Below are 27,618 nucleotides of genomic sequence, written 5' to 3'. Positions count from 1 at the left end.
TGTTAAATGTATTATGTCTCAAGATTTTTTTTCAGAAAACTAAAATACAAGACAAAAAGCAAAAATGTTAAGTGTCCCCAGCAAAATAGACTTCTGGACTCACAGGTGTCCATCTGAAAATGTCATAACCCAACACGAACACGTCAGCCTTCTTCTCAGTCTCAAGTGTTTCTCTAGTGACACACCCACTTCTAAACTTGTAACTTATAAGGAAACATGGATAAATATCTAAGTGGCTTAAGGATTAAGTGTTAACTATCAAGTTCGCCCACCTCAAAAGAGAACTGAACTATAACTTTTGAGACCTTTAAGGCCTACATTTTATTGTGTGTGCTAATTCACTTCAGTCATCTCCAACTCTGTGCGATCCTAGACTGCAGCCCACCAGGCTCCTCTGTTCATGCGGTTCTCCAGGCAAGAATACTGGAGTGGATTGCTACACCCTCCTCCAAGGGATCTTCCCCACCCAGAGACAGAACCTGCATTAGCAGGCGGTTTCTTTACCAGTAGCGCTACCTGGGAAGCCCAACAAAGTTATTAAAAAATATTAAAATTAAATCAGTTTTCCTGTGGAAAATGATATCTACTTTACAAAATTCATACTCAAGATCTAGAAACCAAAATCAGTTGTACTGCCTTACATAGTGCATGACCCACTTTAAACCTTAATGACTCTCTGAGACTGTCATGCTCCTTTTTGGGAGACACCAGCTCCTGAGATGGTCATTATGGTCATTTAGTAACTTTTTATAGACACTTGATGGCTGATGAGCCTTGCTTTGTACGTTAGTTTATTAATAAGATTTGATAAGATACAGGCCAAGGAAGAAAACACCAAGAGAAAAAAAAATGGTGCCGAACCAAATACCTCTTCATTCTTTGTTGAAATTCGCTGACGAAAACTCACGGGCTTCCTGTTCTCATCCACCTCATAATCCTCCTCATTCATCCATTCATTGAAAACATCAGTGTCCAAAATCCATTTTGCATGAACCTAAAATCACATCAAAGCATTAAGAGCTACATAAATAATAAACTGCTAGAGTTTTAAAGTACTCAAAATGAAACAAGCTGATTTATTATACTTAAAGCTTCAATTCATATAGTTTAAAAATATAAGACTATTAATGACATATGAGTAGCAACTTAACCATGTCTAATTTTTATTCCACGTCTTTGATTGAGCAAATAGTAAAAAAGCATCACAAGTTTTGTGTGCACTGAGGTTTTGATAATCAAGACCCTTAAAGTTTATAATCATGTCCTCTTTTATTTCGTTTTATTAGGATATAACTGAAAAATAAAAGTGAAGGCATTTAAGGTATACACTGTGGTTTGACATGTGTACCCTTTGTGACGGATTCCCCGCCCCAGTGAATCCATCCCTGCACATATTTATCTCGTGTGTGTGTTAGTATGAACATATGAGAGCATTTAAGCCTACTCAGCAAATTTCAAGTCTAAAATACACTGCTTTCAACTTTTTTCATATTTGACATTAGCTCCTCAGACCTAATTCATCTTACAGCGAAAACTAGTCTTCCTATTTCTCTTATTTCCCAATCCTTGGAATCCACTTTTCCACTGTTTCTAGGAGTAAATTTTTTTTTGTATTCTACATATAAGTGATACCATATGGTATTCGTATTTCACTATGTGGTTGATTTCACTAATCGCTGCATCTTTATCTTCACAAAAATCAGTGACAAAAACATTCAAAAACAGAAGGCCCAAGAAAATCATTTCCTTATGCATAAAGGATGTATCTATATTTATACATTCAATAACATAAAGGATGTATCTATATTTATACATTCAATAACATTCTAAGTAATTACAAAAGATAAATTTTAGATAAATTTCAAATGTTACAGCATTTGAAAACTTAATAGTTTTTCAAAGTACTGAAAAGAATATATATATTTTAAAAGCAGAGAGGAAGATTCACATTGTACATTCTTTGCTATCCATCAGACCTTGGTAGAATTCTCTTAAGAAAGTATGTTAGGACAGTATGAGTCATTCTGCTGAACACCTTACAAACAATATGATCTCATTTAATCCCTCTAAAGCAATGCAGGTTAGCCTCTCCAGTCTTCTAATGAGCAAAAGGGGCAGAGTGTCAGTAAGCTGCCCAATTACCTACCCTACTAGAGAGAAAACTTAGATTTGCACTGAGTTGTGCCTAAGCTCTTAAACTACTATGCTCTATTAATCTTTCTCATAAAAACTCCTTCGCATCAGAATAATATAATAGGTTGTACAATCTTACATAAAACCAGCCCAGTTTCCTTACCTATAAAATGATACTATGGTAAACTGCTATCAAGCCCAGTCCTAAACTTGTGATTTAGTGTATAAGTTCTAAACTTCTATGCAGAGTACGTCATGTGAAATGCTGGGCTGGATGAAGCACAAGCTGGATCAAGGTTGCCAGGAGAAATATCAATAACCTCAGATATGCAGATGACACCACCCTTATGGCAGAAAGTGAAGAGGACCTAAAGAGCCTCTTGATGAAAGTAAAAGAGAAGACTGAAAAAGTTGGCTTAAAACTCAATATTCTACATAAGACACTTCACTTTCTTTTTCCAGTTTTCAATGAGAGAATGGTTTGGATATAACCTCTTCAGTTACATTTAAGGGTGGTTTTTGTTGTTGTTTTTAAAAATCATCTTCCCTGAAGATAATGGAACAATACAAATACAGAGGGAATTGACACGCTTTACTGCAGGGTCAGATAGTGAACATTTTAGGCTTGCAAGCCATATGTTCTCCAGGTCTATTCAACTCTGCTGCTATAGTGTGAAATCAGCCACAGAATATATATAAATGAAGGGGTTTGGTGATCTATTAAAATTTTATATGCAAAAACAGGTGGCTTTAATTTATGTAAGAGGATACAATTTGCCAATCTTTGTCAAAGGGAAACATAGTTTTATCCAATTGACACTCCATATATCAGACTTAGTAGAGGAAAAAATTTCAAAATGTATAATTACTATAGATTATTCTGAGACGATCAGTGAAATCTGAAGAGAATTATACAACTTTACTGATATAAAAGATCTAAATAAATAGGGAGATAAACTGCTTCCACAAATTGAGACACTCAATACTGTAAAGACGTCAGTTCTCTCCAGGTTGTTCTACAGATTAAATGTTAATTCCAATCAAAACTTCAATGAGTTTAATATGGACCTCAACAAACTGATTCTTAACTTTATACAAAAGTGCAAAGACCCAAGAGACTCCTGAAGAAAAAAGTGGGAGTACTACTCAGAACAAATCAACTAATTAAACTTCATAACTGCAAGAAACAAACCACGACTTGTGTAAAAGCTTACTTTTGACAGAAATGGCATGGGTCATTGGGAGAGAAATCCAGGTTCAATATTTTCCCACCCTGAATGGAGAGGTGATCTAACACCACATCAAGAAAAAATCTTTCCTACATCGTAACATGTTAAAAAATTAATTCCAAGAAGATTAAAGATCTATATACAAAATGCAAAACTAAAGAATAATTTTTCAAGATGATATAGGAAAATATTAAGATGACCTCAGTAGTGAAAAACAAAAAGCTAAGCTTACTAGGAAAATCTATTTTTAATACAAGTAACTGATGATATAACCATGCATGTTCTTATGCAGAATATCTAAATAATATCCACAAAGAAAAAGACGATGCAATGGAAAAAAGCAAGAGGTAGAAACAAGCACTTCATAGAAGAAACACCAGAAGTGAAAGAAAAGGTGACATGAAAAGGTGACAAAGCTAACAGGCAGATGCAGAAAACAAACACATGGTTACCAAGGGAGAAAGGGGGGAGATTGACATAAACACACTACTCTACATAAAACAGATAATAAGAACCTATTGTGTAACACAGGGAACTCTGCTCAATACTCTGTAACGATCTATATGTGACTAGAATCTAAGAAAGACTGGATATATGTATAACTGATATATACTCTGCTATACAGAAGAACACAACCCTGAAAATCAACTATGCTCCAATACAAATTTATTTTTAAAAAATGACCAGGTCAAGCGGCAACAATGAAATACGAACAGTAGACTAAAATACCTAAAGACCCATTCCATATACATCTTTACTTCAAATGATTTGGAAAAAATATTTATATGCAAGTATCAAATAGTAACTCAAAAAGGGAGTAAAATGTTAACAGGCAAATATGGATAATGGGTATACAGGTATGCCAAGTACTATTCTTTTTCTTGCAACTTTTCTGTAAGTTTGAAATCATTTCCAAATTAAAAGTTTATTTAAAACAAAAAGTAATTTTTGCTAACTCCATGTGGAATCTAAAGCTCAAAGGCTATCTCTCTGAAGGTCACACAATTGGAAATAGGCTGAACCAGGTCTAAAATATAACACTTAGATCCAATTCAAGTGTTGCTTATCCTATGTAAAAGTCAATAAAAATCACATATAATCACTCATGGAAAAGAGCTACCTGTAAAAATACTAGGATAGGGACATTACAAAAAGAGTTTGGAACATCTTTTGTCCCAGAAAAGTACGAGGTACGCAAAAATGAATCAAACAATGCCAAAAGATCACAGGAGGCAGCTTAAAGGAGTTTCCACTGGCCAAATTCAGATAATTCATCAAAATGAAGTAGTACTGTCAGTGTTCTGTGAGTGCATGCAGAGCACAGACACACATCAAGGGAGAATGGAAGAGCTGTCCCCACTGTGAAATGCCACTGCAAACAGACAGCATCAGTCACAGAAATTATTCATGGATGAGCAAACCTTCAGACAGAAATTCAATTTAAAAAAAGGGTATTTCTGCACTCTCAAAGTTTTTCCCTATAAAATATCTTAAATGCTGATGAGAAAAATGGTAATGTTACAGTGAGAAAACCAGGCAGATAGTATCTTAACAAATGATCCAACCATCAGCCATAATGGGGAAAATGGACAATACGAGGTGTCTGGTATGATGCACTGAGAAGGTTACAGTATTAGGTATGGAATTCTGCAGCCCAAAGTGCACAGCTTGAATGTAATAATGAGGAAACATACAAACTAAAATTCAAGGACCTTCTACAACTGTAACAACAACCTATGTATTTCAAAAATGACAATGTCACAGAAGAAAAAAAAAAAAAGAGCTGCAAGTTTCAGATTAAAATAGAATAGAGATGTAACAACTAAATGTAATGTGTGATCCTGAATTGGATCCTGGATCAGAGTAAAAACTTAAATATACAATAAAGCTTACTGTATCAACGGGACAATTCGTGAAAATGGAATATGGGTCCTGTATCAGGTAATAAATTATTTCAATAATTAATAAGAGGGGAATCTGGAAGAAGAATATAAAACAGTGCTTTGCTTTGTACTATTCTTGCAACTTTCAAAATTATTTCCACACTAAAAGCTGAAAACATTATAATAGAAATGAACAGTAAGATGAGTCTATATAAAAGTCAAGCAAGCACTTGACTCCTAGCCTTCCTAAATGACATCAACAATGTTCAACTCCACTTCTAACACTCCTTTCTCAGTATCTCAAACCACAATCTAACTTGGCTTTGAGGTGTCCTCAAACATCACTGCAGACATCTGATCTAAGACCTGGATAATGAGGTCTTCAAGACCATAGGTATCTCTTAGTAGGATGATAAGAAAGAAAAGTCATCACTCTGTATATATTTCTTTAAAACACTGTTGTTAAGAATAGCTAAGAAGAGTTATTAACTTATGAAACAGTAAATTTTGTTTTTACTTTTTAAAAAATTCTGTTTTAAAAAGGATCTCTCACCTTCCATGGTTTTTCTGGAATCGGTGGATCTTCAATTTCTGCATCAACATCATTACTATGGACCCAAGTATCATAGCTATAAAAAAAAAATGGAAAAAGAAATTAGAACCCAAATTCATTCACTTTGATCTAGAGGTAAAAACACATTTTAGAAATACTGTTAGGATCCAGTAATAGCAAATTATCACATTCTTTTGTCTCTAACACTCTAACAAGAAAACTCTCCTGCAGAGGTCTACAGTAATCTTCACGTCGTGAAACCCGAAGGTTAAGCCTCTGCGCACAGAACTTTAACATGTTAGCCACTCCTCAAAGGATGTCCCTTACTTGTCCTCTAAGAGAGAGCTATTATCTGGCATTCCTTCTGGACACTAGCCTCTCCTCTGTCTCTATGGCTAGTTTCTCCTCTCCTCCCAAATCTCTTTAACACTGAAGCCCCAAGTTTCACTTTTTGGAACAATCCTCTTACCTATTCAATCCCTTGATGATCATCTCATGCAGTTCCACGGCTTCAAACATACACTGATGACTTGAAATCTTGTATCTGCCTATCTTCCCTCTTCTCTGAACTCTGGACTCATAAATTCAATTGCCAATTCCACATCTCTCATTATATGTCAAATAAAGCTTCCAAACTTAATACACTCAGAAGTCAACATATAATGCCATCCCAACCCCAACAACATGACCTAGCAAAAAATCCCAATTCCACTTTTCTTGTTGTTATGGCCAAAATCCTTGGACGATATCCTTGACTTCACTCTCAATTGCATCCTATAATCAAATTATCAACAACTTCTACCACTTCCACCTTCAAATTATGTCTGGAATCTATCTAACTTCTGACACTTCCACTCTGGGGCAAAGCCCCTGGGATTCCATTTTTCACAGAACAACCAGAGCAGTTTCTTTTAAAAGCTGTCAGTCCACACCACTCACTGTCTAAAACCTTCCAACTCGCACTGAACTCAAGAGTTAAAAGTCAAAATCCTTACACTGGTTTGCCAAGGCTTCATGATCTGGTCCTATGACCTCATCTCCTAGTACTCCCTCTCACTCATGTTATACTCAACCACATGGGCTTTAGTAATGTGCTTTACATACACCAAGCGGGGGTCCCTTCACACCCTTTATATATGCTCCTCACTACCCAGATATACACCTAGCTCACTCCCTCCTATCTTCACATGTCTCTGCTCAATGGTTCTCTTATCAGTGAAATCCAACACACTGATATAAATTACTCCCCTCCCCCACTACAACCTTGAAATAAGTATAAAATTACCTACCAAGTTACCTACTTTATCAATGCTCCTATATTGGCCAATAAATCATTATAGAACTAAGTCATAACTAAATGAAATATAAATACGGTAACAAGCACTGGCTGGCTTTAGCCACTTCTTAAAAGTTAGTTCAAAAGCATCTGGAACAAGTACAGCTCAACATACCTATAAACAGCACTGTGGTAAGTTTTCTAGGAACATTTAAACATGAACTGGCAGGAAAAAAGTTCCTCTGCCAAATAACTAACTATAACAGGTAAAGATTATGATGGTGATTAAAACTTATATTCTTTAAGTCTTAGTGAGAAAATGCTGCCCAAGAAGTGAGGACACAAACTAAGTTTCTAAAGATAATGAACTAACAAGGTCCCTTGAGAAGATAAGACATGAGCTAGCCATTACAATTTATTTGATTTATAAACAAAAGCCTAGCAAAAAGGCTAACATGTCTTATAAAGTGTTAACTATAAAATTCGTTTCAATCCTGTGCTTTATGGAGCTTGGCATAGATTTGAGTTTCCACCTAAGTGTTTCAAACTCCAATAGTTCCTGTGACAGTTCTTATAATGCTGAAAAGTTTAATAGTGCCGTGAATACCTAAAGCCTTGAGATAAGAAATGTTCTCTAGAAAGAATTTACCTAAATATTATTATTTTTTAAAAAATGTTAGTTCATGTAAAGTGGTCAATTATAGTTCAGAAAAGGTTGACAAGCAAGCTAACTTGATCTTGGTTCTAATTAACTCAACTTGTATAAAAACTGTTCTTTAAATTTTGAAGATACCAAAAAATGTATTTCTTTCTCAAAAAAATATATTTAACAAGTAAAATAAAGTTACTCAAACAGATTAACTTAAACACACCACATAACCAAGACATTATATGTCTCCTGATGAAGAACACACACCTATGCAAGTTTTGTTCCTTTCCTAAACTGAAATAGATTCTGATCAACTCTAGACCCAGAGAATGGAGAAATGTTCAAACACATCACAGTGATGCCATAAAAAATCCCAGTGTGGTAAAATCTGCACGACAAATAACCCAATTTCTTGAGTAATACATTGTAAGGAGGGGTGAAGACACAGGGAGAACCCACAGGGAGAACTGAAAAATACTTAGGAAATAAAACGACATAAGATGTGTTTAAATTCTAATTCTAACAAACATCAATCTTATCAATTAATCAAATGTATCATGTGTCAATGATTTGATATCTGACATTAAGGAATTCCCTGAAATTTTTTAGGTTTGAAACTGGCTTTATGCTTATTTCTTAAAAAATAAAACAAAAAACTTATCTTTCAGAAATGCATACTGAAATATTTATAACTGAAATACTGAAATGATGTCTTGGATTTGCTAACAAAAATGTGGTAGCAAAGGCTAAAAATGGATGTGGATACAGATGAAAGAAGACTGGTCTAACATGAAAAACCCACAACGGAGAGTCTGTTCATTTGACAAAAGTGAAATGAACACGTGAACAGCTCTACCACAGGTTTAAGATAAAGGACGTGAAAGGTTATCCTTTTCCTACATTCCCTCTGTGCAGCCATAACATTAATAATAAGAGCCACTATTTTCAATGACATTAGTTCTTGTTTATAACATTAATTCACATTTAGATACTGAAACACAGTATGAGTTACGGTACATGCTTCATTTTATACATAATTTCATCCTTAATAAAGAATCCATAAACTGAAAAATAAAATGACCTATTTTTTAATAAAATGGCCTATTTTTTAAAAATAAATAAAACTAACAAGTCATTAAAACATCCAGAAGAAATATTCATTTCCTAAAGGAAACAAATCCAAATTAGCAGTTGGTATTAGACTGATTACTTAAAGACTGTCTTGACAAACACAGCAAACTTATCAGTTTAAGATAAATAAAGCCTGTGAACTCCACTGAACTCAGTAACTTAATAAATATGAAAGTCAGTAAGAGAATACTCAAAAGAACTGAGTTCACTGACTAAAACAAATCAACAAAATTGTTACTACTCAGAAAGCAAAACTATATATAAATAACTGATGAAACTGTTTATATACCAGGTCTAAGGACATTTCAACATTACCTGTCAGGGTAAAACCCCCAGTGTACTAACACCTGCTTGTCTTTTCTCATCACAGGTCTCAACCACTCTTCTGAAAGGGAAAAAGAGAAAAAACTTTAGTCAATCTGACAGAAGAGATGAATCAACTATTTCTTGGACTTAATTTCTACCTAGAGTTTTTGGTTTGCTAGAAGCTCCTCCAAAAATTCCTTATTAAGGGGAGGTTTTTCACTGGTTATTCAGACTTACTAGATTCTAGGTCTATTATCCATCACTCTTGATAAAACCAACTGTCTACTTCAGTAAAATACTCCCCCCTCCCACCCACCTGCCTATTTGTCGCCAGATCCACCCAAATCAAGACCACTATGTTCTTTACAGCTTCCTTTCCCACACAGAACCGCTCCTTCATTTTTCTGGTAAGCTTTGCAATTATGACACATCTTTCAATGTGTAAGCCATGCTTCAGCTCCTTGATGAAAGTTTTACCAATTGCTCTTTTCCCTCCAGATTCACTTTCTCTGGTATCCTACAGCACTTCATAGTGCTATATCAGAAGTTTTAGCAATAATACTTGATTATATGTGAATGACTTCCTGTTATTTTAGCCCACCCAACAAGAGTGTAAACAATATGACATAGTGTAGATACTTTCAAGTTTCCTGAACAAAAAGAGATGCACATGTATATAATCAGATGATTCTTGTTGATTTAATCATAGCTGAATCATATCTGCATTTCAGTACTTGTTATGATTCCTTTGGTAGCTTAGAAAATTCTGGTAGCTTAAAAAACCCATTTCCAGTACTAAAAAGGAACTAATGAGGTGATAACCCCTTGAATCTTGCAAAAAAGCAGAACAGAAAAACCAAGTGAAATCAGCTAAGTAAAACTGGCTTCTCATTGCCAACATCAACAGGGAATAGCCCCAGCTTCACTGACTAATGCCATGAAGTCCACAAACCTATAGGACAGGTTTCTGTCTCAACGAACTCAGTGTTGATGGGAAACCAGCATACTCTGAAAGCGTGGGCACCCACAAATCAAGAGTTCACTCAATGGCTTGTTGCAGCAACAGCAAACTTGTGGTACGGCAGTCAGACACTAGAGAGAGCAAGAGATTATAATTTCCTGAAAGAGAAACTAGCAAAGCTCTCTGAGAAATCATATATTCAAGCCCAGAAACTGTCTGATGGATGCCAGGTCTCAAGCTGGGCTTATCTGTGCAAGTCTTTGCCTGTATCAAGCCAGGCCATAAAGACTGAGAGATGCAGCTCTTTATCCAAATGCACAAAACACAGCAGGGAAAAAAAAAAAATACAGGAAGTGAAAGGGAAAAAGGGCCAATCAAAGGAATAAAATGAATCAATCGTAAAGAAACAAACATCTATGGATTACCTGACAAATTCAAAATTATCATTTTAAAGAAGCTCAAAGTACTACAAGAGAACACACTTAAAACAACAAAACAAAACTAGGAAAACAATGTATGAACAAAATAAGAATTATCAACAAAGAGATTCAAACCATAAAAAAAGAACCAAACAAATTCTGGAGTTTAAGATTACAAGAACGAAACTGAAAAATTCTCTAGAGGGGTTCAACATCAGACTTGGCCAATCAGAAGAAAGAAAGCAAACTCAAAAACTGGTGGTTTGAGGATACATGTATATGTATAATGGAATCCCTTTGCTGTACACTTGAAACTAACACAATATTGCTAATCAACTATACTCCAATATAAAATTCCAAAAGTTTTTAAAAACTAGTCATTTAAAATTATCAAGTCAGAGAACAAAAAAAATTAAGAACAGATAAGAAAACCTAAGGGGCTTTTCTGTCTGTCTAAATAATTTATTTTGAACAAGATATGGTCTGTTTTCCTCTTCTAAATAGTATCTAAATTTTTTAAAATTCTCTTTTCTTCTCTGAGCAAGTACACATTCTTTCTGCTAAAAGCAGTAATTCAACCCATGTTCTTAAATCAATCCCTTTATCCCTACCAGGTCTTAACTCAACTATGTGCTCTGCCCAGAAATATACTGTAAAGCCACCAATGAAAAACACAACCCAAACCATCTCCAGTTTCTTTTCCCTGTCATACATTCTGGGGCAATGGTGATCTTCCACCAACTCTACAACTTGCTCTCATTTGCAAGTTACTGAAATTCCATTCTCAAAGGTTATCAATTATTTCCTGATTGACCAAATGCCTTATATCAGGCTTTACTTTCTGTAGAAAAATTCCACTGCCCACCGCTTGTATTTGGAAATGTTTTCCTTATCTTCCCTTGACTGTTAAAGATATGGACCATCCTGGTTTGCCATTTGACTTATCTCCTGTGCTCTCCTGATATGTGGATTTATCCCAGACAGTGGTTACACATCCCCTCATCCAGCAATTTGAGACCTTCCCAATGGTTCCTGTTCTCTAACCAGTTTCCTTTTATCAGGTATCCCAGGAATTGGCTCCCAGGAAAATTCTCCATCTTTCTTCACCAAACCATCAAAATTTGTTTACCCTCTGCTTCACTCACCAAATAAAAACAAAACTCTTTAAATCAGACTCATGTTCTCTGACCTACTCACTCTTATTCCCACTATCCTGATACACAAAGTTCGCCACTTGATTTTCCTCAAATTTCATAATTTACTACCTTTATGGTTTTATTTTGTGCCCCCTTTAGCATACCATATTCAAAATATTACTAATATCTTAAATATCACCTTTTATTTTAAACTTAACTAATCTATATAAAAGGCATGCTGCATTTGAAAGAGTTTTACAACATGGTTGTAATGTGCTGAGGCTGGTACTGTTATCATCCGCAGTTACCTAAAACGGTATATGTAATAAGCCCAACACAGAGCTTTGCTGAGAGTCAACATTTACTTGTCAGCTTCTCTAAGGTAAATCCTATATGTGAAGAAGCATATCTTACATTAAAAAATAGCTTCCAATACATTAAAATCAAAATGCTATCTCCTAACAATTACCATAACTACTGACAGCAACATACCAAACAACCATCAGTATGTAGTAATCCAGGTTGTGTTAAACAAAGGAGAAAAACAAAACCAGCATGAATAAGAAATCTAGATATAACAATTACAGTTCAAGTCTTTTGTAAAAGGTATTTTTTTTCAAAAAGTTCATAACCTAAAAGTTCCATACCAGCCTTATTGGAGGAGAGTTAGCCAACAACAGAATGCTATATACACAGCTAATTCACCACCTCCATCTAGTGGAAACCAACTGCTATTACCTAAAAGGATAAAAATCTGAGAAACCACCAATTAAACAGGGAAGGCAGAGTGAGGTTTCACATTTTATAAAAGTATCATAATCACAGAGCTAAAATTGTGACTGTTACAAATCAAATCAAGATTTCTGCATCAAAACGGATAATGCAAAGACCTGAATGTCATAGCTAAACTATAAAACTCTTAGAAGAAAGACAAGTGTAAAACTTCATGACTCTGGATTTAGGAAATGGTTTCCTACATTTGACACCAAAAGCACGAGCAAGCAACCAACCAATCTAACCTCTTACAACTATAGTTATCTGTTGGAGCTGTAGTGATGTCCCCCTTCCATTCTTGACATTATTCTTTCTCTTTCTGTTGCTGATGTCACACGATTTTGTCTTATTAGTTTTTTCTAAGAACTGTTTCTGACACCGTTCATCATCTTGCTATTATTACTTTCTAGTTCATTAAGTTTTGCCCTTGTCTTTATTATTATTTCCTTCTTCCTGTAGGTTCAACTTGCTGTTGTTTCTCTAAATTCTTCAGATAAATTTCTTGTGAACCACTGAATTTTCAGTCTTTCTTTTTTCCTAATACGTGCATTTAAAGATAAAGTTTTCCCTCTGAGCATAGCTTCGGCTGCATCCTACAAAATTTAATGTTCTCACACTTTATTATTCACTTCATAATTATTCAGCTCCAAAGTTTTCCCATTTCCATTATAGTTTCTTCTTTGACCCATGGATTATATGGTAATATGTTTCTTAACTTTCAAGCATACAAGGATTATCTGGTAATCTTTTTGTTATTGACTTCTAGCATAACTGCACTGGTCAGGAAAAAACGCTCAACATGGGGTAATTAGTCATTCAAATCTGATATAATTTGGCTTTTCATATAAGATGTCCTAAAGGGATATGATGTGCTTTACCAGAGACTTGATCCCTATAAGAGATCTCTCAATCTAAATTAGTTAACCTGGTTGACTAACTCACAGCTTGTTTCCCAACTTTCCAACCTTTAAAAGAATGGTTAGCACAAATCTTTGTAAAAGGTACAAAATCATTTTTCATAAGTCTAATGAACTCTGGCCAATGACAAAATTAACTTTCATGACAGCCGAGTTAAAGATCAAAATCTGAATCACTATAAATTCACCAAACTAAAATATTGCTGAGGGGCCCTATTTAGACAGTAAGCCAATCTTCCCAAGAGATATTCCTTTATCTTGCAATTTCTCTTAATTTTCAGAACACAAGAGGTACAGCAAACATTAACAAAGTTAATATATAAGGCTGGCCTAGACTTAACAACCAGATAATGATTACCAACAAAGAAATAAGTCTAATAATTAGAAAAATGGGTATCACAGAGTTAGCTTGCTAATCATAACTCAGCAAAAATTAAAAACCCCTACAAACTTATCAATGAAATTTAATACTTAAAAGTATCTTATCTTTATTTTCTCTTATTTTTTTAAATATTTATTTATTAATTTATATCACTGCATCCAGTCTTATTCAAGGCAGGCATGACTTGGTAGTTGCCAGTAGCATGTGGGATCTTAGTTCCCCAGCCAGGGACTGAACCTGCATAGCCCCCATTGCATGGCAGGTTCTTAACCACTGGACCACCAGGAAGTCCCCAGAAGTCTCTTATCTTTAAAAAGCTGGTCATATTGTTTAAACCACTTGACATAACTTAAAAATCTAGTGAAGTATCAGTTTATTAGTTCATAACCAAAAACTAACTTACCATCCTCTTGTGAGGAAGGATATGGATAAACGTGGTGGGAAGCTTTTGACTTCTCATCAGTAAATGTTCCCTGGAAAGCAAATGAACAAGTAATGTAAAAATAAAACATACGACAAACAAATTATGAGATGCCAGATGCAAAGTGCCTGGGAATTACAGGGGCATTATTCTACACCTTAAATTTTAACAGCACTATTTTAAGACTGTAACATTTTTATTATTTTTATTCAAGGCAAGGGATAATGATTAACAAGAAGAAACAAAAACAAATTATCTATATACAGTTTATATTTTGTATAGGAAAATAATGCTCATGTATTAGCTAACTCTTGGCTTATTCTCTTCAGAACTCTCTCTCTCTGGGTAACTTTATCAGTAATTTGAATACCTTCAACTAATTTTGCAAGCTATTCCAAAGTCATCACAAATTATCAATGTTACCTGAAGTCAATCAATCCAAGTTTAAGGCCACGAGTCATAAGCTAGGGCCACATACATACAAGATGGACATTTGACTTCACTCCAGTATATATGTATGCTACTGCTGTCTTAAGTCAATGACAGAATGCTGAAGTCAAGTTCTGGCTAAGCCACAGCTAGAATACTATATACAGTCTAGAACATGACGTGGAAGTCATCTATTTTTATTTTATTATTATTATTTGGGGGCGGGGGGAACATACGGGATGCAGGATCTTAGTTCCCCAACCAGGGATAGAACCCATGCTCCCTGTATTGGGATTACAGAATCTCACCCACTGGACCACCAGGGAAGTCCCATGACTTGAAGTCAGTTACACACAAAAAACGCTCATTCTTGGGACTTCCCTGGTGGTCCAGTGGCTAAGACTCTGTGCTCCCAGTGCAGGGGGCCTGGTCAGGGAGCTAGATCCCATACACTTCGACTAAAGATCCCACATGGTGGAGAAAAGGGAACCCTCTTACACTGTTGGTGGGAATGCAAACTAGTACAGCCACTATGGAAAACAGTGTGGAGATTCCTTAAAAAACTGGAAACAGAACTGCCTTATGATCCAGCAATCCCTGCTGGGCATACACACTGAGGAAACCAGAGGGAAAGAGACACGTGTACCCCAATGTTCATCGCAGCACTGTTTATAATAGCCAGGACATGGAAGCAACCTAGATGTCCATCAGCAGATGAATGGATAAGAAAGCTGTGGTACATATACACAATGGAGTATTACTCAGCCATTAAAAAGAATACATTTGAATCAGTTCTAATGAGGTGGATGAAACTGGAGCCTATTATACAGAGTGAAGTAAGCCAGAAGGAAAAACACCAATACAGTATACTAACGCATATATATGGAATTTAGAAAGATGGTAACCATAACCCTGTATACGAGACAGCAAAAGAGACACTGATATATAGAACAGGCTTATGGACTCTGTGGGAGAGGGAGAGGGTGGGAAGATTTGGGAGAATGGCAGTGAAACATGTGAAATGTCATGTATGAAACGAGATGCCAGTCCAGGTTCAATGCACGATGCTGGATGCTTGGGGCTGGTGCACTGGGACGACCCAGAGGGATGGTATGGGGAGGGAGGAGGGAGGAGGGTTCAGGATGGGGAACACATGAGAAATAAAGGAATAAAAATTTAAAAACATAAAAAAAAAAAAAGAGGTACAAACTACTACATATAAAATAAACAAGCTACAAGGACATACAGTAAAAATTAAAAAATAAAAAAAAATAAAGATCCCACATGCTGCAACCAAGATCCAACTTGGCCAAATAAATAAATGCTTTTTAAAAAATGCTCATTATAGAAACCATAAAAATAACAAGAAGTTTTAAAATCAGGTATAAGTAGCACATTAACATATTATCTAATTTTGTCTTTGACAATGAGTATTTACTAAATATTACAATCAGAAAACACTACAATGCAATTTTCAATGGAAAGAAAACTTTATAAACTTCTCAGATTTAGGGCTATCTAAAAACGACTCTTGTGCTTGTGCATGCACAGTTGTGCCCAACTCTTTGCAACCCCGCGGACTGTAGGCCACTGGGCTCCTCTCTCTATGGAACTTTCTGGACAAGAATACTGGAGTGGGTTGCCATTTCCTACCCCAGGGGATCTTCCTGGCCCACGGATCAAACCTGCGTCTCCTGCATTGGCAGGCAGATTCTTTACCACTGACCCATGTAAAGATGAAATAGCTACCAAAGAAGGCAAAGAATTCACAATCACCAGAAGTATTAGAGCACACTTCTAACAGCCAGAGGAAAGGTTAAAAAGGGAATGTCAACATCTAATGTGTGAGGCAGCAGTCAGAAGAGCACACTATTGAGGACTCTGGCCTCCAGAGTCCATCAGAGAGGCCTGGGTTTGTACCCTAGCTCTACCATGTACTACTTAACATGACATGGGACAAGTCATGTGCTTGTCATGTTTTTGTGCTTCAGTGTCTTCTGTGAAATAAAGTGGTAACAATAAAATGTGTTTTACAATAATTTTGTTAGGACTAGGTTAATAGACACAATGAGCTAACAACAGTGAGAGGCACACTGTAAGTGATCAATCAATAGAGTTATTAGTGCATTTTGAATGCTTGAGCAAAGGCCTGATCATCTGATCTTATTATTACTTTCATAGAATGTTAGGGAAGGGATCTTGAAACCAGGAAGCTCTTTTTATCTTTCTGGAGGTTATCCTTAGAAAACAATCACTGAGTCAGATTTCCTAAGAACTATGACACCTAAATGTTCAGTATTAAATTGCAGGAAAATATATAAACTTTTCCCAGGATGATTTCAGAGCAATAAGAGTATATAATTTTAGCTTGAAAGCAGAAACCCACTGGTTAACTTGTTCCATTTATGCCCTCTAACATTCCACCTGTAATTAAGCTACATTTGACGGTCACTCCAATAAAGAATCTAAAAGAAAAAAGGTTAAGTGACTTGTTCAAAGTCATAATAATAGTTAAAAACAAAAACAATTCCACTTCAGACTGCTTGATTTAAAGCCACAATCCTATCACTCTTCTCTTTTGTACAGATGTTATAGGTAAGAAAAAGACTATACTAAATTTCCAATTTTTAGAAGTACAATATCAGAGGGGTTTCCCTGGCGGTCCACTGGTTAAGAGACTGTGCTTCCACTGCAGGGGGCACAGGTTTGACAACTTGGTTGGGGAACTAAGATCCTGCATGCTGCACAGTGCAGCCAAAAAATTAAAAAAGAAAATATAGGTGGTCATTTTCAGCTCTGTGGTGATCTAAATGGTAAGGAAATCTAAAAAACAGGGGATACATGTATATGTGGGCTTCCCTAGTGGCTCAGCAGTAAAGAATCCACCTGCCAATGCAGTAGACACAGGTTCAATCTCTGGGTTGGGAAGATCCCCTGGAGGAGGAAATGACAAACCCACTCTAGTATTCTTGCCTGGGATATTCCATGGACAGGGGAGTGTAGTGGGTTACAGTCCATGGAGTCACAGAGTCAGACACAACTTAGCAAGTAAACAACAATATCATGTATATGTAAATCTGATTCACTCTGCTATATAGCAGAAACTAACACAACATTTCAAGCTGGTTTTAGAAAAGGCAGAGGAACCAGAGATCAAATTGCCAACATCCGCTGGATCATGGAAAAAGCATGAGAGTTCCAGAAAAACATCTATTTCTGCTTTATTGACTATGCCAAAGCCTTTGACTGTGTGGATCACAATAAACTGTGGGAAATTCTGAAAGAGATGGGAATACCAGACCACCTGACCTGCCTCTTGAGAAATCTGTATGCAGGTCAGGAAGCAACAGTTAGAACTGGACATGGAACAACAGACTGGTTCCAGATAGGAAAAGGAGTACGTCAAGGCTGTATATTGTCACCCTGCTTATTTAACTTACATGCAGAGTACATCATGAGAAACGCTGGACTGGAAGAAACACAAGCTGGAATCAAGATTGCCGGGAGAAATATCAATAACCTCAGATATGCAGATGACACCACCCTTATGGCAGAAAGTGAAGAGGAACTAAAAAGCCTCTTGATGAAAGTGAAAGAGGAGAGTGAAAAAGTTGGCTTAAAGCTCAACATTCAGAAAACTTCTGAAGATCATGGCAGCCGGTCCCATCACTTCATGGGAAATAGATGGGCAAACAATGGAAAGTGTCAGAGTTTACTTTTGGGGGCTCAAAAATCACTGCAAATGGTGACTGCAGCCATGAAATTAAAAGATGCTTACTCCTTGAAGGAAAGTTATGACCAACCTAGATAGCATATTCAAAAGCAGAGACATTACTTTGCCAACAAAGGTCCAGCTAGTCAAGGCTATGGTTTTTCTGGTGGTCATGTATGGATGTGAGAGTTGGACTGTGAAGAAGGCTGAGCGCCGAAGAACTGATGCTTTTGAACTGTGCCTTGGACTGCAAGGACATCCAACCAGTCCATTCTGAAGGAGATCAGCCCTGGGATTTCTTTGGAAGGAATGATGCTAAAGCTGAAACTCCAGTACTTTGGCCACCTCATGTGAAGAGTTGACTCATTGGAAAAGACTCTGATGCTGGGAGGGATTGGGGGCAGGAGGAGAAGGGGACGACAGAGGATGAGATGGCTGGATGGCATCACTGACTCAATGGACGTGAGTCTGAATGAACTCCAGGAGTTGGTGATGGACAGGGAGGCCTGGCATGCTGCGATTCATGGGGTCACAAAGAGTCGGACACGACTGAGCGACTGAACTGAACTGAACTGAACACAACACTGTAAAACAATTATACTCTAATAAAAATTTTTAAAAAAGCAGTATTAGCAATATTTGCTTTGAAAACTTAGAAGATAACTTTAATAAATGCTAAAATATAATTCAACCAGCAATTTCTCTTGCAGCAGGAAAAAAAAAAACAAAACATCTATTTCATGAGGTTTCTCAACCAACTCTAACATATGGTAAAACTTTGTCATTCAAGTGATGTTGCTTCAAAAAATTATCTTGAGTGTCCTCAGCTAGTTTACCATGACAAAGATTTGCTTACAGTTTAGCCACATATGTAGTCACAGACCTATACATGCATAAATACCCAAGGTCTTCACCACAATAAAGTTAGAGAAAGGAAGTGAAGATGTGAGAAGATAGCACTGGTACATGTAAACCAAGAGAAGGAAGTTTGTAGAGAAAACAGAATCTTCCAGTCATTTTTTCAACTCTACAAATATAAATACAATACATATAATGGGAGAGAGGCAGGTTTACTTGAAGTAATCTTCGATCTCTTCCTACCAATAACCGTGTCACCAGCTCTCACTGTTTGACTTTGTAATTACAGGGATGCACAGTACACTGGTCTCTTTAACTCTAAAAAGACATATTTCATTGTAAGACTGTTATGAATCCACACCAATGGCTTTATTAAATGCTACTCCAGGAAACAGCCATGTATCAAATCATCACATTGGATACCTTAAATTTATAATGTTATGTATCAATTATATCTCAATAATGCTAGTGGGAAAATGCTATTCTAGGCTAAGAATTGAAGGCAAGGGGAGAGAGAAGAAAACTTGGGACTAACCCAAAGAGAGGAACTTTCACTTTATGCATATATATATAGAAATCAAAAGATATAATTTATAGCTGAGATTCACAAGAATTCTATATACACAATGTTTCTGAAGTGATCATGTATATTACCTGATGTCGTTTGATTATATCTTTCAATTTGTTAGCCAACTTCAGATCAATGTCTGGAATGAGGTAGATGTTGGGTCTGGCCAGACAATTGCTCTGAGGGAAAAAGAAAACATTTCCAAATTCTTAGTTTTGAAATAATGTCACATTACTTATGCATTTACCTTAATGACAAAAGTTGGCACTCAAAGCCAAACTGCTTAAAATAGGAAGACATACTTTGCTGTAGCATGTAAAAGCCTTATTTCAATACAAAACCTAAGTGTTCAGCAGGCTACTTAATGCCATTCACTGATGAAAAAACTGCTAAGACTCATGACCTACAGAAATTCATTATACTTTTCATTAAGGTATTATATTGATAAATTAATCCTAGTCAATTTTACCTGGACTCGAGAGTCTAAGTCTCATGTAGCATTTTCACCTAACCTGGGGGGTGGAGGGTAGAGGGGGGTACATGGGGAGGGATGCCCAATTTGCTTCATCATTTAATTTACTTAAAATATAAAAACTGAATTATAGCTCTTTCCCCCCATTTCTAATCTTATGAATAGCAACGATTAAAACATGCATATTAACTCCCCAAACCATCACCAAAAATTAGACAAGATACAGAAACTGCTCAGTTATTTCTCTTAGTTAAGGGCCCATGAGAAAAGTTTCAGGAATTAAATTAATGATAATACCCAGCAGAATTGTCAGTCCCCTCTCCCCACGAAGGTTAATTCAGTGATTATTAAAAAGTACTTATTAGTAAAAACACTAAGAAAGAAAAGAAGAAAATTAAGTGTTCTCTTCTCCAAGTTATAATCTAGTTGGGGAAATAAGATTTCTATTTATGGTACAGCCATGAAACAAATCCAAAGAAAATGACTGTATAAACAAATGACTACTAGGATGAAAGAATGTTCACATTAAATATGAAAGATCTAAATAATGGATTAGTGAAATTACTAAAGAAAATATTATGAATTATCTACCATGTTTAAGAAAAATATTCTGTAAATGACATAGTCATACCTTATAGCTCTAATCCCCAAAACTCATAAAAATAATACAATAATAGATTTCAGGAAACTTTTCTCCCTTTGATCTTTGAGCTAGAATAAAGCCAATCTTAGAATTAAAAGCATATTAAAGAAAAAAAGTTTTAACAATCAAATTTTCTGAGTTACCTGAAGCAATGTTTTTTCAATGTTCATAAACATTTCAACATTACGATCCATTCGGGATGGGTTCTGCAGATCAAACCTCCGCCTGTAAGCAAAAAATCATTAGTTAATTTGCCTCCGACTTTAAACAAAAGTGAAAACTTGGTTTTAGTACCCAATACAAGTGAGCTCAAAAGATCTGGATATTAAAATAGCACTCTACAAAATGTATAACATATTTTCTTGGCAGTATGAGAAATCAATGTCAACACAGTCATAAAACATTACATTTAATGATATTCAATCTACTCCAGTCAAAATGAACTACCCAATTCAAGAAGCGTCCCCTGTTTTCTGTAGATCTAAGATATTTTACATCATATATAAAAAAGTAATCCACAGATCCAAAGGCAGTGAACTACTATACCATTCTCCAAGTATACGGAAAGTGTCTACTTTATATATGCTTAAAAGTTATCTGTTCAAAGTCAAGAGTGTCTATAATGCTCTTAGAGCCCACTACTGTCCCAAATGTGGTAAAATTCATCTATTTACCTACACTTCAACTCCTTCCCGAATGTTTCTTTATCTAAGTACCCAAGAATAACATGTTACTGTTATTTTTACCTATTCTTAGTCATTTCCAGAGATTCAGTTCAGTCAGCTCAGTCACGTCCGACTCTTTGCGATCCCATGGACTGCAGCATGCCAGGCTTCCCTGTCCATCACCAACTCCTGGAGCTTGCTCACACTCATGTTCATTGAGTCGGTGATGCCATCCAACCATTTCATCCTCTGTCATCCCCTTCTCCTCCCACCTTCAATCTTTCCCAGCATCAGGGTCTGGAATTCCATCACCTCCACTAGCTTTGTTCACAGTGATGATTCCTAAGGCCCACTTGACTTCACATCCAGGATGTCTGGCTCTAGGCGAGTGATCACACCATCGTGGTTATCTGGGTCATGAAGATCTTTTTTGTATAGTTCTTCTGTGTATTCTTGCCACCTCTTCTTAGAATCTTCTGTTTCTGTTAGGTCCATACTGCTTCTGTCCTTTATTGTGCCCATCTTTCCCTCAGTATCACTAATTTTCCTCAAGAGACCTCTAGTCTTTCCCATTCTATTGCTTTCTCCTAAACACTTTGGTTGGGATAAAGCCTTTTCTTCAGGAGGAAAAGGGGGCAACAGAGGATGAGATGGTTGGATGGCATCATCACCTCAATCGACACGAGTCTGAGCAAACTCTGGGGCATAGTGAAGAATAGGGAGGCCTGACGTGCCACAGTCCAGGGGATCGGAATGAGTCGGACATGACTGAGTGGCTGAACAACAAGGACATAATACAATTCTACAAGACAACCTGTTATTTTTTTTAATGTAGTTTTTTCAGGAAAAGAAGAAGAAAGAGTAAGAAAGAAAATCAGAAATGTTCTAAGAGGCTTAAGAATCAGGCTTCCCTGGTGGTTCAGTGGTGAAGAATTCAAGGCCAATGAGGGAGACATGGTTCAATCCCTGGTCCATGAAGATCCCACATGCTGAGGAACAACTAAGCCCATGCATCACAACTACTGGGCCCGTGCTCTAGAGCTGTGTGCCACAGCTAGAGAGTAGCCCATGCTCTCTGCAACTAGAGAAAAGCCCACACAGCAACAAAGACCCAGAAGAGCCAAACATTTTAAAAATTATTTTAAAAAGAGACTTAAAAGAGTCATATGAACCAACTGTAGTGTATGAATCTTGTTTGGATACTGTTTAAAACAAAATATAAAAAATATTTGTGAGATTATCAGGGAAACAAGCACTAAGTAGATAGTATTTAACAATATTGAAAAAGTACTGATAATTTTCTTGGCTGTGATAATGGTACTGTTATCATGCTTTCTTAAAATCTAAAAATTAAAAAAAAAAATCTAAATTTTTTTGATCATGCCATGCAGCATGCAGGATCTTAATTCCTCAACCAGGGACTGAACCATGACCCCTGCATTGGGAGTGCAAAGTCTTAACCACTGGACTGCCAAGAAAACCTTTAAAATCTAATTTTAGAAATAAATACACAGAAGTATTTACAGATGAAATTCTATAAAGCAGAAGATGCATGACTAGAAATAGTTCACTGTATTAGTCTTTCTTCTTTTATGTATAATTTATATTTTCCATAATAATAAACCAAAATGGCTTGCCAAACAGTAATTTGATAACATGGCACATTAACGCTTTTCTGAATCTACAGTATAAGTAAGCAAAAGTACATATATGAATATTAAGAAAAACTGAACAAAACAGGTAAATACAGTATAACCTTTACTTGAAATATTTTATCTGACTTATTTTTAAATTACCAAGAGTATTTAAACTTTACTTTTTAAATTATGCAAAGATGCTCAAACCTGCCCAAAAGGGAAATGTAAATTAAACTAAAATTATAAAACCTTTTTCAAATCTATCACAAATTACTTGGATGAAAAGATGGAGGTAATACAAATAAATACAACTGCTGGCCAGTGAAAGGGGAAAAGGTACACTGTTAATACATTCTGGTTGGACAATAAATCAGTACAATTTTGTTTGAAAATTTGCCAATTGTTTGTATTATGTTTCATGTTATTTCAACCTGAGTATCTTAATTCCTTATGATCTCATCTGAGTCAGCAGCAGAATCAAGATGACAAGCCACTATTCAAGTGCCCAACTGGGTGGACAGTTAAGATATGCACTGTTGGAACATAAGAGATCCACTCATTGCAAGTGTGTAAATCACAGGAGACAGGGGAAGGTGTGTACTGCAACTGGTTTATAATTGTACTTGAAAGAGGATAATTCTGCTACAATCTGAGAAGATTTGGAAAAATTATTATTCTTCACTCCTCTTAAAAAGTCTGTAACTCTATCCTTTACTTCTTTGTTGGCCTGATATTTAAGCCATAGATGATTTATTTCATGTAGCCTTCTAAACCACCTGAAATCTTTTCAGATAAAAATATTTCATTGTATTGATACACTAAATAAGCAAGTTTCATAATGACTTAGGAAGTCATTTCACTTTGAGACTCTGCCCTCAAGAGTCCAGGCTGGACTTGGGAGACACAAGCTGAACAAGAAAATCAACAAAGGAAAGAGTTCCAACTGTGATCTAGAGTGCAGACACAAAACATGTATGAGTCCCCAGACATGCTGTCAATCCTATCAACAAACCAAGGAATACTCTAGTGAGAGCACAACACCAGAGCTGCAAAGAGAACTGAAAAACAGGAAGCTAGCTCTGATGACAACAAACTCTCATGCTCATTTAATCAATCAAATAATATCTATTAAATACCCATTCATACACATAAAGTTCTAGTAAATAAGATATATGTCTGTATCTCTTTCCACTTACCATAAATAAGTCATTTACTTATAAACTTTTCCTGATTACTGATGCAAATACTTACTGGCATTTCTCAATCATAAGGTATTGGATTAGCTTACTTTTTACGTTAAAAGACACAAATTACATGAATATTCTCCTGGAAAGATGCTAAGATTATAAACCGTACAACACAACTAAAACCACCAAACAACTTCAATACACTTCAGCGCCCTCCTAATCCCTAACCTCACCCTTATCCTTGAAACAGAACCATCATCATTAAACACTCAGTAGTCCTAACAGCTGAACTTCCCATCCTGAGATGGAGAAAACCCAAGAGTTCAAGAAAGAAAAGGAGGAAAGCACCGAGAAAGACAGAGAAAGGAGAAAAGAAAGAGTAAAAGGAAAAGCAAAACTGTAGGAAAAAAACCACCAGGAATTCCCTTCCTAGTTCCATCACTGCCCTCATGACCACCTGCACCCCTCTGAGCCAGACTCCTTTTGTGTTCCGAGGGGGGCAAGCTGGATGACTCTTACTTGGAAGTCCACAGAACACTTAAAACTGTTATCTTTCAGCACATTGTAAGTTTATAATAAACATTTATGTATTTCATAGTGAGCCTACCTTCCAATGTGCTAATAATGTACATCCATCTATTATCTACATGCGACCGTATATGAAAAATATCCTACATAATAAATGTAACAGTTGTTTGATATTTTTCTTGGTTGTGGGCACAAAAGTAAATTAGGGCCCTAGATAAAAGACAACGTACTTTGGGATATTAATCATAATATGCTGATAGAATTCTATAATGCTATATCAAGGAGTAACAGGTTTAACGTTGGAAAAGTTACACACATCACAGCAAAACATGCAAATAAATAAAAAGACTTACCATCCCTGTTCATTTTTGTATTTGTAAGCAGCCCCAAGAATGTGACACAAGGTGCCTCCAGCTTTGAAATCCATGAAACATTTTGCCTAAAAGATGATACAAGTTACACATGAGAAAAAAACTTCTGACAATTACTCCTGTCTGAACTCTAAGCTTTTTACGTAAGTGCTAGCTCATTTGTGTCTGACTCCTTGCAACCCCATGGGCAGTAGCACGCTCCTCTGTTCATGGGATTTCCAAGGCAAGTATACTGGAGTGGATTGCTATTTCCTTCTAAAGAGGATCTTCTAAAGCCAGGGATTGAACCTGCCTTAACAGTTGGATTCTTTACCACTAAGCCACCCGGGAAGTCTAAGCTTTATATAAACTCAATAAACTCAAAATTATAAACTACTCCTAATTCAATAACTTCCTTACTTTTTTGGAACAAATTGAGGCACAAAAAAAATGTTTCTAGTTTTAAGTAAACAGTCTATGAAAAAAAAGACTTACAAAAGATACATCAAATTTTTTCAGCACAAAACATTAATGGACAAATTAATGATATACTACTAACTCCACTGGTAAATTTCAATTTAAAAAACTAAATAAAATTCAAATTTTAAAATGTATAATAAGAAATATCAAGCCAACTTCACCAATGAACATAGACGCAAAAATCCTCAACAAAACACAAGCAAACCGAATCCAACAGTACATTAAGAAGATCATACACACCATAATCAAATGGGATTTACCTCAGAAATAAGCGAAGGTTTTTCAATATCCATAAATACACAATAACAAACTGAAGAAATCATATTATCATCCCAACAGATGCAAAAAAAGCTTTTGATAAAATCCAACATCCATTTATGATTAAAAAAAAAAAAAAAAAACCATTCTCCAGAAAGTGGGCACAAAGGGAACATATCTCAACATAATAAAGGCCATACATGACAAACCCACAGCTAAGATCATACTCAATAAAAACTGAAAGCATTTCAGTAAAAAAAAAACTGAAAGCATTCCTTTAAAGATCAGGAACAAGACAAGGATACCCACTGATACCACTCTTCTTCAACATAGTCTTGGAAGTCCTAGACATAGCAGTCAGAGAAGGAAAACAAATAAAAGGAATCCAAATTGGAAAGTAAGAAATAAAACTATCTTCAGATGACATGATACTATACATAGAAAATCCTAAAGACACTACCAGAAAACTACTAGAGCTCATCAATGAATTTGGAAAAGGTGCAGAATGCAAAATTAATATATAGAAATCTGTTGCATTTTATATATTAACAACAAAAGATCAGAAAGAGAAATTAAGGAAACAACCCAACTTACCATCATAACAAAAGAGTAAAATACCCAAGAATAAACCTACCTAAAGAGGCAAAAAACTTGTACTCTGAAAACTGTAAGATGCTAACAAAAGAAATTAAAGATGACACCAGCAGATGAAAAGATATACCATGTTCTCAGTATTGTCAAAACGACATCACTACCCAAGGCAATCTAGCTTCAATGAAATCCCTATCAAATTACCAATGATGTTTTTCACAGAACTGGAACAAAAAAATTTTTTACTTGTATGGAAAAACAAAAGACCTTAAACAGACAAAATAATCTTGAGAAAGAAGAACAGAGCTGGAGGGATCACAGTCCCTGACTTCAGATTATACTATGAAGCCACAGTAATTGTAACAGTATAGTGCTGGCCCCAAAACAGACACACAGATCAACAGAACAGGAAAGAAAGCCCAAAAGACAAACTAACGCACTTACGGTCAATTAATCTGTGACAAAGGAGGAAAGAATATACAATGGAGAAAAGACAGTCTCTTTAATAAGTGGTGCTGGGAAAACTGGACAGCTACATGTAAAAGAATAAAATTAGAACATTCTCTAACATCATATACAAAAATAAACTAAGAATCCATTAAAGACTTAAATGTAACACCAGTTATTATAAAACTCCTAGAAGAAAACATAGGCAGAATGCTCTTTGACATAAATCACAGCAATGTTTTTTTGATCCATCTCCTAGAGTAATGGGAACAAAAACAGACAAACGGGAAAAAAATTAACAAATGGGACCTAATTAAACTTAAAAGTTTTTGCACAGCAAAGAAAACCATAAACAAAATAAAAAGACAACCAACAGAATGGGAGAAAATATTTACAAATGATGCAACTCAAACAAGGGATTAATTTCCAAAATAGACAAAAAGCTTACACAGCTGTTTAAAAAACAACAAACCAACAATCCGATAAAAGAAAAAAATGGGCAGAAGATCTAAATAGACATTTCTCCAAAGAAGACATACAAACGGGTGACAGGAAAATGAAGATCGCTAATTATTAAAAGAAATGCAAATCAAATCAAGCAATGATGCTGAAGCTAAAGCTCC

At 35.8% G+C, this 27,618-nt stretch overlaps 1 protein-coding gene across 1 annotated transcript in view; it reads right to left on the bottom strand.

Annotated features, from left to right (window-relative positions):
- The window catches only part of SMARCC1 (SWI/SNF related BAF chromatin remodeling complex subunit C1), a 125,630-nt gene that overhangs the window by 83,529 nt on the left and 14,483 nt on the right, over window positions 1-27,618 (bottom strand). The window contains exons 3-9 of the mRNA XM_086368291.1: window positions 25,223-25,308; window positions 20,996-21,077; window positions 19,824-19,916; window positions 14,153-14,222; window positions 9,170-9,239; window positions 5,799-5,874; window positions 869-994 (exon numbers count right to left, since the gene is read on the bottom strand). Of these exons, the coding sequence (XP_086224417.1) occupies window positions 869-994; window positions 5,799-5,874; window positions 9,170-9,239; window positions 14,153-14,222; window positions 19,824-19,916; window positions 20,996-21,077; window positions 25,223-25,308 (603 nt within the window). The remainder of the gene's footprint in view (window positions 1-868; window positions 995-5,798; window positions 5,875-9,169; window positions 9,240-14,152; window positions 14,223-19,823; window positions 19,917-20,995; window positions 21,078-25,222; window positions 25,309-27,618) is intronic.

The sequence above is a fragment of the Bos grunniens genome, chromosome 22 (assembly GCF_055505025.1).
Source record: "Bos grunniens cultivar Pamir isolate PY7600 chromosome 22, Bosgru_T2T1.0, whole genome shotgun sequence".
Classification (NCBI taxonomy): domain Eukaryota; kingdom Metazoa; phylum Chordata; class Mammalia; order Artiodactyla; family Bovidae; genus Bos; species Bos grunniens.
Note: the sequence above shows the minus strand (reverse complement) of the source record. Positions and strands in the feature narration are given on the sequence as shown.